At 48.4% G+C, this 12,054-nt stretch overlaps 2 protein-coding genes across 2 annotated transcripts; one reads left to right on the top strand and one right to left on the bottom strand.

The window, feature by feature from the left end:
- Nucleotides 1-256: 256 nt before the first annotated feature.
- On the top strand, nt 257-2,326 carry zgc:194887 (uncharacterized protein LOC571819 homolog). The gene is made up of 2 exons (XM_037486239.2): nt 257-658; nt 1,251-2,326. Exons 1-2 carry the CDS (start codon nt 334-336, stop codon nt 1,943-1,945), a joined length of 1,020 nt encoding a protein of 339 aa, XP_037342136.2. The 5' UTR covers nt 257-333; the 3' UTR covers nt 1,946-2,326.
- Nucleotides 2,327-2,447: 121 nt separating this feature from the next.
- On the bottom strand, nt 2,448-9,005 carry chrm5a (cholinergic receptor, muscarinic 5a). Its single transcript, XM_037486232.2, has 2 exons — nt 8,657-9,005; nt 2,448-4,659 (listed from the first exon to the last, which is right to left on the bottom strand). Exon 2 carries the CDS (start codon nt 4,587-4,589, stop codon nt 3,024-3,026), a length of 1,566 nt encoding a protein of 521 aa, XP_037342129.2. The 5' UTR covers nt 4,590-4,659; nt 8,657-9,005; the 3' UTR covers nt 2,448-3,023.
- Between the last annotated feature and the right edge of the window lie 3,049 nt (nt 9,006-12,054).

A 12,054-nucleotide genomic window follows, 5' to 3' on the forward strand; every position in this document is an offset into this window, starting at 1 on the left:
GTTACAATGACAACACAGTTGTAATCAACTTCTCCTGTGGGAGAAGATAGCGCTGGTATGTTTTTTTTAACCTGTACGCGCTGCACTTTACGGCCATTGAGCAAAGCTCCCAGATCAGCATCAACACGTTTCATTCAAACCCTCACAATTCAAGCGTCACCCGGACTTCAGACCCTCTCAGTCTTGACGTGATTTAGTACCGTCGGAGATACGGCTTTACCGCGCCCCGTTTTGCATGAGGCTTTATCTCACTCCACACAGATAAGTGACTGGTGGGTGTCTGCCATTCAGCTGTGAACCTGGAGGCTGAAGTCCAGCTGTGTGGAAAAAAAAATGAAAAAAAAAACCCTGCCATTCAGTGAACTGTCAGCAGCAGACCGTTTTGCATTCGACCCCCTTAGAGGCCACCACAGAGAGGACTACGCATCTCCACACTGCTGTTTCATCCCGCTCACTGGGCTCAGTGTTTCCCCCCACGTCGACCAAGCGCTGTTGGAGACACGGTGGAGGATGGAGGGCGGGATGCGCCGGCTGCTGCTGCTGCTGCTGCTGCTGCTGCTCAGCGTGACCGGCGTCCACGGGGAGCTTCTCCGGGCTGAGAACCTGGTCCTCCTTCCCCCGGATGCACACGACTTGGTCCTGAACCGCGGGACGAGAGGCACGTCCCGTTATTTTATTTTTTCTCTGCTTGTTTTATCTCAATTTATCTGGTTTCCTATTCCTATTTTCCTATTTCTCCAGAATCTTTAGAAACCCCCAGCTGGCAATAGTGATTCAGGGTGTGAAACAATCCCGTTATTGCTTTTGGAATTTGCGTTATCTTTTACCTCAGATTATCAGTGCGGGTCAAATTCCAAGCCCGTAGACCGAAATTGCTCAGTGACTCATTAATGACACCCGTCAGGTGATTTGGGTGTCTCCGTCACATTGCCTGTCGGACGGAATAGTTCTGCGCTGGGTCAAGGTTGAACGCGTTCACCCGGGAGACTTTGAGATCCTATCAATTGCAATGAATGAATTGTTGTTGCGCTAAATTGTTCACAGAGTGGCAGCAGATCAATTGTTAGACCTTTGTTTTTTTTTTCTGGCCGAGAGTTTAACTTCAATAGAAACACCTGTAAATATGGATGGTGAAACGTTAAAATACAAAAGAAATGTTTATAGAAGCCTTTGCACTGGCGTACAGTCTGTCTCCAAATCTGGACCTTTCTCCACTGCAGTTCCGCCTAATGTGTTTATTTACCCAACAGTGCTGCCCAGAGACTGCCATGAAATGCTGATGACGTCTTCGGGCCAGGCCCCGGACGGTGTGTACCTGATCAAACCCGGGGACTCCCCCATCGTGGCCTACTGTGCAATGCGGGAGGGAGGCTGGACCGTGGTGCAGCATATCACCGTCAACAGCAGCGTGAACTTTGATCGTACCTGGGCCGAATACAAGGACGGCTTCGGGGCCGTGACCGGCGATCACTGGCTCGGCAACAACTACCTCCACCAGCTGACCAGCGGCCCCGGGCGCTTCAAGCTGGGGGTGAAGCTGGTGGACCGGGACGCCGTCACCAAGAGGGGGGAGTACGACCCGTTCCTGGTGGAGGACGAACCGTCGGCCTACAGGCTGAGGCTGGGCTTGTTCCAGGGCTCCGCCGTGGATGCCCTCACCCTGGACACGGAGAACTACCTGCACGACAACCAGAGGTTCACCACCAAAGACAGAGACAACGACAACTACTTCCAGAATTGCGCTAAGCTGGAGTTTCAGGGGGTGGCGGGGGGAGGCTGGTGGTACGACGCCTGCGCCGGCGCCAACCTCAACCGCAGGAACGTCATCTACTGGCAGAAGGACTGCAACAAGGAGCGGCTGTGCAAGTACGCGTGGATGATGGTGAAGCCCACGGACACCGTGAAGCTGATTCGAAGCGAAACCTGCGGGAAGGATGAGCTGTGAGGACACGGGGTTTGTGACAGAGATTGGCGGGGGGGGGGGGAGCAGAGTAAAGTCTTCTTTGCAGCAAACCCAACAGAAAGCCGCGTCACTCCATTTGTCTGGACTTTAAATTCAACCACGTTTTATTGAAAATGTATGGACATGGTCGCAAATTACAGAGAACAAGAAAGTGAATCACAAACATGGAACATAATGGTATAAAAATGCTGGCGGGTGGTTTTAGCTCGAGCTTTGTCTGCATTGATCACCATGAAGCCAAGCAGGTCGTCATTCCCCAAGTGCATATTTCTTCATTATCACAATTACTTAAAAAGGATGTAAAATTGCTCCCATCCAATGCTGACACAGAAGAACATTTCACAGACAGCGTTTTTTTTTGTTGTCACAGAACATTACAAGTTTGCCAGAAATACAATGAAGATAAGAGAAGCTACAAATATTCACAGAAAACAAATACTGTATTTCAATGCTCACGGAAAAAGAAAATATACAGAGGAGGAAAACTAATAAACTTGTGATAAACAAAGTGTACTTTAGAATCCTCCACAATAATGTAAACATTGACAAGTGTGTCACAAAGTTTGAGTAAAATAAGTCTTGGGCTTTGGGCTGGAGTAATATTTGTATTTTAACTTATGGAATTATTCCTCAATATTTGTCCGCTGAGGACAGAAAACACAGCGGATGAAACGTGAAAACAAGAAAGTTGGAGCTATGTTCCCTCATCCTTAAATTGCAATGGCACACGTGAAAAGGCTTTGATCATCATCAGGTTACAATCTGGATTTAGACGGCATGTATTAGCCCTCTAACATAAAATGACTCCCAAAATGTGCATCTTCAGCACAAACACAGCACATACATGTAAAATGTGTTCTGTTTTGACTACGTTGGGGCAATTTGATTTGTTTTTCCATTTCCAATTTGGTTTAGCAGTAATTAACATACCTATCGATTAACGAACAATTTAAATTACAATTTGAACCATCTCCTTGATATCGTTTGTAAACCCAAGATTAACATTTAATTTACAGCAATACACCGTATTTAAAAATAACAGTTTTTACAGTTTTACAGTTCACGTTAGCTTGGAGCTAACGACGGGGTTCTGTCCGTACCAGTGCAGCTTCTCCTCAATCCTCTTCTTCTTCCACTGGCAAAGCAAGAGCATTCGGAAGGTCTTTTGGAAAGTCTTGTTGCACAGGGCGTAGCACATGGGGTTGACGGTGCTGTTGACGTAGCACAGCCAGTAGCCGAGATGCCACAGGGAGAGGGGGATGCAGTCCGAGCAGAAGGTGGAAATAAGCACCATGATGTTGTAAGGCGTCCACGTGAGGATGAACGCCAGCAGGATGGCGCTGAGCGTCTGGGCCGCCTTCCTCTCCTTGATCAGCACCATCCTCTTCCTCTTGGTGATCTGGCTCTTCAGCGTGGCGTCCGCGGGCTTGGACGTCGAGGAGGTGGACGGGACGCTCATGGACTCGGCGGAGGAGAACGCCGACGACGCCCCTTTGGCGTCCCCGTTCTTGCCGCGGTGCCCCGCGGCGGCGTCTTTGGCGGCCGCCGGCTTGAACTTGTAGGACACGCACTTGCCGCTCTTCTGAGTCTGGAAGAAGCTGTCCTCTTCGTAGCTGCTGAGCTGCTCGCTCTCGCTGCCCGCGCCGCCCTTGATGGTCTCGCAGGCCTGGTTCCGGAAGGAGGGCTGGAAGCTCCCCGGAGACACGGGCCTGTCCTCGTCCTCGGACGAGGCGTAGCTGTTGAAGGTGGTCAGCTGACCGGCTTTGGACCACTCGTCGTTGGTGGTGGCCGCCGATTTGGCCGCGTTGCTTCTGCTGGAGGAGGACCAAGAGGCCTGATTCCTGTCGTGTGAAATCGACCTCAATTTACAGCTGAAGCATGATCTGACAATGGTCTTCTGAGGCTGGGCGACCCCGGGGTCGGTGGGGAAGTTAATCCCCTGCAGCTCCGCCAGATCTTTGGTTCTCTTCTCCGTCTCCTTGTAGATTCGACAATACAGGATCGTCATGATCGATACGGGGATATAAAAGGCGGCGATAGCCGTCCCGAAGGTTATCACGGGTTCAGAGAAAAACTGGATCTGGCATTGCCTCTCGGGGACGGTCCGCTTCCCCACAAAGTATTGCCAGCAGAGAATGGGCGGGGCCCACAGAATAAGCGACACCATCCAGGCCAAGCCTATCATGATCCCGGCTCGCCTTGGGGTCCGCTTGGCCCTGTAGGTCAGAGGCCTGGTGATGGAAAAGTACCGGTCGAAACTGATCACCAGCAGGTTCATGACCGAGGCGTTACTGGCCACGTAGTCCACCGCCAACCACAGGTCACAGGCGAGGTTCCCCAGGGCCCAGTAGCCCATCAGTATGTACGAGGTGTACAGATTCATGGAGAAGACGCCTATGATGAGGTCGGCGGCTGCCAGGCTCAGCAGGTAGTAATTGTTCACTGTCTTTAGCTGACTGTTGACCTTGAAGGAGAGCATCACCAGCACGTTCCCCACGACGGTGATGAGGCTGACTACGGCCGACACGGTCGCGATGGAGATCACCTCCCACAGGCTGTGGGGGACCGGGTGGACATCCATGGTGGTGGTATTTACAGTGGAGTTCAGGACACCGTCTCCCTCCATGGTCTCCTTTTGGTAATTAATATCTGATCATGACAAGAGTGTTTCGATTTGTCATTTCCAGAGAGGTCTCCTGGTGAAAAAGAGAAGCAAAATGTTTATTCGCAGCCACTGAGATGAGATTAAATCAGCATAATGAGCGTCACATATCCATGCTTTGCTTGACACTGAAGGGTAAAACCTTAATGTTTTGCATAAACGTCAAACCAGTGTTTTGTCCTCTATCTGTAAAAAAAGAAATACATGAAACATGTTTTTTCTGTTAGGTTTCAGGTTGCATCTCCTGGAAAATGCAATGAAGATCACCTCCAACTCAGTACATCAAATCATATCGTGTGGTCTGATAATAAGGTTTGGACTAATCCACATCGAACGTGTCTACGATAACAAAGAGGAAAGTGAAGCACTCTCAGGTCACTACACTCCCTGCGCCAGTAGAGGACAGCAAACACCCTCCACAAACCCGCTGTATAAACGTTTCCTTCAGGTTAGAGAGTATTTTCTTGGGGGCGGGGGCTACCCAGGCCAACCTGGACACATGGTCGAAAAGAAAAAAAAAACCTCTATGTTCCAATGTCTCTCATTCCATAACCTACAAAGACATGGCCCCACCATGGGATTTGGTGCCTTGAGGGCTTTTATCAGATGTGTTGAAGCAGCCTTCCACACCTTTGGTTTATATTTGTGTGGAAAACTCCCAGATTTGAGTCCATTACGGCGATACAGGGTTTTGGGCTCGAGGCTCGTCTCTCCCTCACTCCTATCTCAGATTTAGGGTATTTCACTGCCGTGTTACAGCCCACCATCTGTGCCCTGTTGCCTTCCAAACAATAAGTAAATAACCAGCACAACAGCAGTGGTCTAAACCACCATTAGGAGGACAAAGGCCTTTTGAGCCTGGGACAACAGTGGATTTTGGGGAAGATCATCTCTACAGGGAGAATCCTCTTATTTGTATGCAACAATACACCAGAGCAAATGTAAAGACCAATAGACAATACACGCGATTCTGATGGTTCTGTTAAGATTTACCCAACAGATCTCACCTAACTACCCCGCCCCCCCCCCCTCCGTGCTAAGCTCCTTCTAAAATCCATCACAATTCAAACCACAATGCAACACCACTCGGTAATTGAGGATTCAATAATTCCCACTCACTCGTTTGACAGCGCCAGGTTAACCGGCGTGCCAGCAGCAGGCAGAGGGCCACACAATTAACATTCCTGTCACTGGGGAGGCGGGAGGGGGGGGGGGGGGGGGGGTCGTAGGGCGGCATTTCATATCGCATCCCTCAAAAGCCCCGCATCTTCACACTGACAGAAGATGTCATGAATGCGTCTCCAGAAGCCTCTGCTGCTCCCCGGTATGAACAAAACCTCGTTTTGTTCTTTTTTGTTCTTTTGCAGAATCCCTCATAATGACGTTTTCCCACCTATTATCTTGCACAACAACACGCCGCGATGAAGGGGGCTGGACAGCAAAATAATCTTGCAACTTTTGTTCATTTGTAGCGAAACGTTTAACTGACAAATTCCTAAAAGTGCTGTTTATTTGCGAGGATTTTCTTACTGATCAAAAAACGTGTAAGTATGATAAAAAAGTATTCCAAAATCCAAAGAAAAAAGCAAAAAGTGAGATGGTAATGTCCAGGGTTGGCCTATAAAACACGTCATACAGGCAGCACTCTGTTCTATGACTCATTTTAAACTGTAGGGACCAAAGTCAGTGCAGCAGGAATTTAACCAAAACACACAGGATGGGATAAAAAAAGAGTGCGGCGGTTTTTATTATTAGTATTTCTATTCTGAACCAAAAGTAAATAGGCTGAACCATCAGTGATTGTGTTTGATGACACAAAGAATCATGAATTAGTGATAACATTCACACACACACACACACACACACACGTTGGAATGGACTCGTTTTACCTTTTGACCTCAACAGGTAGAGCAAGTCAAGCCTGCTAATAGCTTCTAAATCGGAGCAGGAAGCGTCTTAATGGTACACTCAAAGCTCAGAGTGTGGGGTAAACATGGGATTCTGCATCGCTATAAATAGGGAATTTGTTCTGTTGTGGCCTCTTTACCAACTTTTTTGGATGCAGTTCAGTATCACAAGGCAGGAGAGAGCTTTGGATGCGGCCTGCTCAAAAAGCCTGTTAATAAAAGCAAAGCAATGCTGCATAACATCTGGTAGCATGACGCCTGTATCGGGACCTGGGGTATGAGAGTAAGGAAATAACACCCATGAGGATAAATCAGTACAAAATAGATGTCTTAGTGTCACTCTTTATAAAAACCTGCTCATTACAGATACATCCTGAGAGTATTAGACGCTCACTTAAAATACTGTGAGAGACACAACTAATGGTGTCCAACAATTTGGGCCACAGACTGGCCTCCACTTGGCCCCCCGAGTAACCTTTTTCTATCTACGCTCTGCAAACAGAAAAACAAATAGTGTGTGTGTGTGTGTGTGTGTGTGTGCATTTGGCTTTTGTGGAAGAAAGGGAAGGAAGAGATGAGAGGGACCAAAGAAGGAGACAGAGGGAGCAAAGGAAAGGAAAGTCAAAGCAGAGGAAGCAGAAGGACGCCGCTGTCTGCCTGCGTGGCGAGTGTGTGTGTGTGTGTGTGCGTACGATATGCAAAACGAGCCCTGAGCTTTCTGGCTCGCCGTCGTCAGCCCGCTGACCCGTGGTCAAGATTTCTGCATTCACGTGGCGCCCAGGACGAGAACACCAGAGAAACACAAGTCGTGCCGGAATCATTGTCGTGCGGCGGAGGAGAATGGAAGAGGACCATAAATGTTAAATGCGAGACCTGGGTCCTACACATGCACACCTGAATTATTTATCAGTGGGGCCATTGTTTATGGCAAACAAAAGGGGGAAGAATGCGTTCTGTCTTTCGTTTAAATGTTCAAATATCTTGCCGTCTTTTGGTTAGGATCAAGAAAAAAGCACCAAGAGAGAGAAGTGACGACCACTAGATGAATATTGTGATCTGCTTATGGACGCCCCAGTGGTTTTGGCAGGTACTCAAGGGAATGAAACACAAATGCCTAACCAATCTTTTTTTATGAGCAACAACAGCATCGTTTTGGTTAATGATCAGGCTTTAAAATCATTTGCGCTCTCGTAGCTTCCTGAATATGATTTTCTGTTTGAGCGTCTGCGTTTATTATTTCTCCCAACTCGTAGTTCACCTAATTTCTGCCGACGTCACATTTAACAAGTGTAATAGTTTGAATAACCTCCAAACTGTTTCAGTTAAATGATGTACGTTTTGCCCCTTGAGGGTGAACTCATTGTGCGCTCATGTTAGTATACACTAAATCGATGCGAAATCAGAGCAGATGATCTGATGCTGTATTGCATCTCTAAATCCTAAACCACCGTTGACAATTTCACAATTTGATCCCCAAACCATTACTTCATTTGTGGTGAAAACTTCTTGGTTTTTTTTTTTTTCGTTAGCTGCAGCACCTGCTAAGATTTGTGAGGACTGTGTGGACGTTAAATTCACGCATCATTTGGGTTTTGTCATTTCCACCTAACCGAGGAGAAGCAGGGGAAAGGCGGTGAGAAACTGGAAGAAAATGCTGATTGATCTATTTTTGGGGGGTTGGAAAGAAATTTAAAAAAAAGAATTTTAGGTCTACGCAGTTGAAATGAGGATTTTTTTTACAGAGCTACCGACCAGCAAATGGAAGCACACATTCCCTTGATGAATCAAAAAATAGCCTTTCAAATGCATCAGGAATGTAACTGGATAAATACGTATGCAATCTGATCTATTAAACAAAGTCTTCCAGAAGAAGAGAAGCACACAAATCTGTTAGGCAGAACCTCCTGTGTTGCTTTCATTACGGTTAAAAGCCCACATTAAAAATACATGCTGAGACCTCTCAGACATGCACCGGTGCACACATGATGATGCTGCATCTCCCTAAATCCAGGTCATGCATTTGTGCATTCATCAAAAGTCTAAATTCAATCAATCATAATCCCCTGGAGGACGTGAAATGAGTCACTGATGAATATAAGACGTATAGTAGATGAACATACTCACAGTTAACTTTCCACAGATCTCACAGTTCCCTGTTCGGTGGCACACTGGGTCTCCTGGTGAGAGTGAAGTTCATGGTTAATTCCTTTGTTTTGCCTGGGGAGCCTCCGGGTCAAGTGTGTGGCGCCGAGCAGCAGGTTCACCACACAGTTGGAGAGAGGAATGGAAGCGGAGGGGGGGGGGGGAAATTTCCTGCACCGCTCGACCCTCGCGTGCCAGAACGGTCCGAGGCAAAAAAAAGTGTGAGCGCGGAGGCAGAGGAGGGAGAAAGACGGACGAAGAGCGGGATGAGGGTGGACACCAGGAGCCTTCGGTCATCGCTGCTCAGGAGCCACAGAGTACGGCATCACGTCTCCACCCCCCTCCCCCCCACCCACCCCCCTCTCGGGCCACCCGACGCAGCCACGGCGGCGTCCTGATGAGAAAAGTATCCTCAAGTTGCACAGCATCCTTCCTCAGTCATTCGCCAGTTATCACAATCGACTCGGGAGCCGAAGAGCGAGGACGATGGGGGGGGATGGGACTTTTCTCCTGCCAGAGCTGCCTCTCAGCCAAGTCGGAGCAGAATGTCACTGAGAGGCTGCGTGACGCCTGAGACAGGTCCCTGCTGCCGCCGCTGCTGCTGCTGCCGCCTCTCTGCTGCCGCCTCTCTGCTGCTGCTGCCACCTCTCTGCTGCCGCCTCTCTGCTGCTGCTGCCGCCTCTCTGCTGCCGCTGCCGCTGCTGCCGCTGCCGCTGCTGCCGCTGCCGCTGCTGCCGCTGCCGCTGCTGCCGCTGCCGCCGCATCTGCTCTGGCTGCAAGACACAGATGTAGCTGACGTCCGCTGCCTGGGAGGAGAAATTCCCATCAGGCTGAATGGTTCATCATGTTTTTCGGGGCAGTGAGCATGCAGCTTAGTCCACAGAGGGGGTGGGGGGTGTGGGGGGGGAGGGGAGGAGGTGGCTCAGTGGCTAGGAGTCTGTTTTGGAAGGTGTGTGGGGGCGGTAGGGGCATTGCGGGGTGTGTGCGGAGGTGGCTGAGGGTGGCGTTAAGTCAAGAGAAGTGAAGCCATGACTCGCTTTTGCCTGGCGTTAATTACGTCCAACGGCAGGTTCTTTTTTGGCGCGCGAGTTCCACAGACAAGCGAGACGAGGCTGTGTTTGAACAGCATTGTGGGTATCAACGAACCCATCTGCTGGAAGTAAAAACACCGCCGATTGCTCTCGTGCTCCCGGGGGGGGGGGAGGGGGTGGTGGGGAGCGCTGACATGGCTGGGTGAGATAAGCAGACTACTGAAGTGACAGATGTTTTTCATTGGGACCTTTGCATGTGCGCGTTGGTGCGTGCACGTGCACATGCACATGCATGTCATTGTGCTGATCGAGGATTTATTCAATTGCCATTCAGCGGATGACCCGGATTGCCAAAAAGTCCTCGTATGTTTTAATCCAGATGATGGCTGCTGATCTATCCCATGAGTTCCCATCAAATCCCCAGAGAGATACATTAATACTAATAAATCCAGTTTCTCTGAAATTGTGTCACACACAAAGTGCATTTTCCCTCATTTCATTTAGAATAGTTTTCTTGATTTCCGAGATCGGGATTTACAGTAAAGCAGATATGTTGTACAGTCTAATAATAGTGTTTCCCAACACAGTGCCAGTATCATTTATTTCTCTCTCATTTAGTTATCTGAGATGCACCAACAAAGTTGGGAACGCTTCATCCAATTCATTTGGTTAAATATATTTGCTATTAAACTATCTAGATCACAAAAAGTCAATAAATATAGACATGATGAGAGGAGGTTAGTGACTATAAATAGATCCTGACACTTCAGCTCCCACACCGAAATGATTTTGCGACTAGGTCAGCGCTGCACACCGATGACGTGATGGATGCCTTTCATGAAAACCCCTGTGTGGTACATTTACCATTATCATATGAAGAAAAAAAACACTGTAATATTCATATATCACTTTTCCAAGTTTGCCATGTTTGGCAGTAACACAAAGTTGTTAAATAATATAAATGTTTCATCTAAATGTAAATGTTAAATATAAATGTTATATATACATGTTAAATGATGATGCCAAATGGACCAAAACTGGAAAAAAGGGATTTTAGGCCGTGCGACATTTTGCAAACGGCGCCCCGTACCCCTGCACGTCTGTTCCAACAGAGCACCGCGAGCCTCCACCCGACCGCTCCACCCGACCGCTCCATCCTGGCTGACGGTCCAATCTGAAGCCGTTTCCAGGCACCGGGCCAGAGGACAGACACCTGGCTCATCATTACCGCCGAACCGCTGACCCGCTCAAAGTTTACCGCACAGTCGCGTGCTTTAAGCCCCGCGTCGACACTCGAGAGCACAAAAGAGCAGGTGTGGACAACCGACCAACCTTAGAGGCGTATTCATATATCACATATAAGTGTCTGTTTTGAAATAATTATTAACCTTCTCATTAAAAAACAGTGAAACAAAGTGCCCGCTGAAAGGGATTTTTTGTTTTACCTCATCCCTTCTGGATAAACAATTGGCGCAGGGCTTGGTGTAAAGGCACATCCTCCGTCCTCCCTGCACATCTGCCTGCGTAACGCATGGCCTGTTTTCCCCCCACAGGTCGCTGTCTGCTCGCTGCGCTCCTCTGAGAGGGAAAAGATGGTGAAGGACTCTAACGCGGATCGAGACGGATTCCATCTGTGCAGAGTCCACGCGGGGCTTGTTCATCTCCCAACCCAATTGTGCATCCACATCATGTCAAAAGAAATCTGCCTTTACGCTATTTTGTTCTCTTTCATGAAGTGTTTTTACCCGGCGTGAGGGTACGTTATGTTATACTTTTCTTGATTTGCCAAATTAGCGGGTAGCTTTTAAACAATAAAGATCCGGCGGAATAACCAGAAACAATCAATGTGTCACCCTGGAGCCTCCTTTAATCCATTTGATCCTCAGCGCGCTGGTCTCTCCACAGTGGCTGAAAGAAATGACTCTTCTGATGTCCTTGTCTCATCAAGGCTTTGATGTGCAACAAATCTTTATCTGCAGTCATGCCTCCCTGTTCCTTTTCTTTCTGTCTCCCTCAGGCCCCCCCCCCCCCTGAGCAAAAAGCCCCTTTGACATAATGGTTTGCCAATACGTGGTAGATTCAGTTCATTCATTAGTCCCCTGTGGCGCTCGCTTTTATCTCTATTAGAAACCTGGATGTTAAGATGCACGACGTTCTCCCCGTTTCTCCCCGTATCTGCTGCACAAATAAATACCTTCTTTCACACCTTTTGGTGATTGCGGGACTTTTGAGCAAATGATATGATTTTGATTCAAAGCTTCCCTTTGAGTCACGAGTGCAGTCAGTACTTTACCGACGTTAGAATCAAGAAGCAGCATCAAGCTCTTTGGTTCACCTGTGCACACGCGA

This window comes from Pungitius pungitius, chromosome 14, assembly GCF_949316345.1.
Source record: "Pungitius pungitius chromosome 14, fPunPun2.1, whole genome shotgun sequence".
In the NCBI taxonomy this organism is placed as follows: domain Eukaryota; kingdom Metazoa; phylum Chordata; class Actinopteri; order Perciformes; family Gasterosteidae; genus Pungitius; species Pungitius pungitius.

Excerpts from the sequence above, each read along its gene's own strand:
- chrm5a (XM_037486232.2), bottom strand. The coding sequence starts at position 4,589 with ATGGAGGGAGACGGTGTCCTGAACTCCACTGTAAATACCACCACCATG.
- zgc:194887 (XM_037486239.2), top strand. The coding sequence starts at position 334 with ATGAAAAAAAAAACCCTGCCATTCAGTGAACTGTCAGCAGCAGACCGT. Across the intron at positions 659-1,250 it reads CCTGAACCGCGGGACGAGAG|TGCTGCCCAGAGACTGCCAT; the intron begins GCACGTCCCGTT and ends TTTACCCAACAG.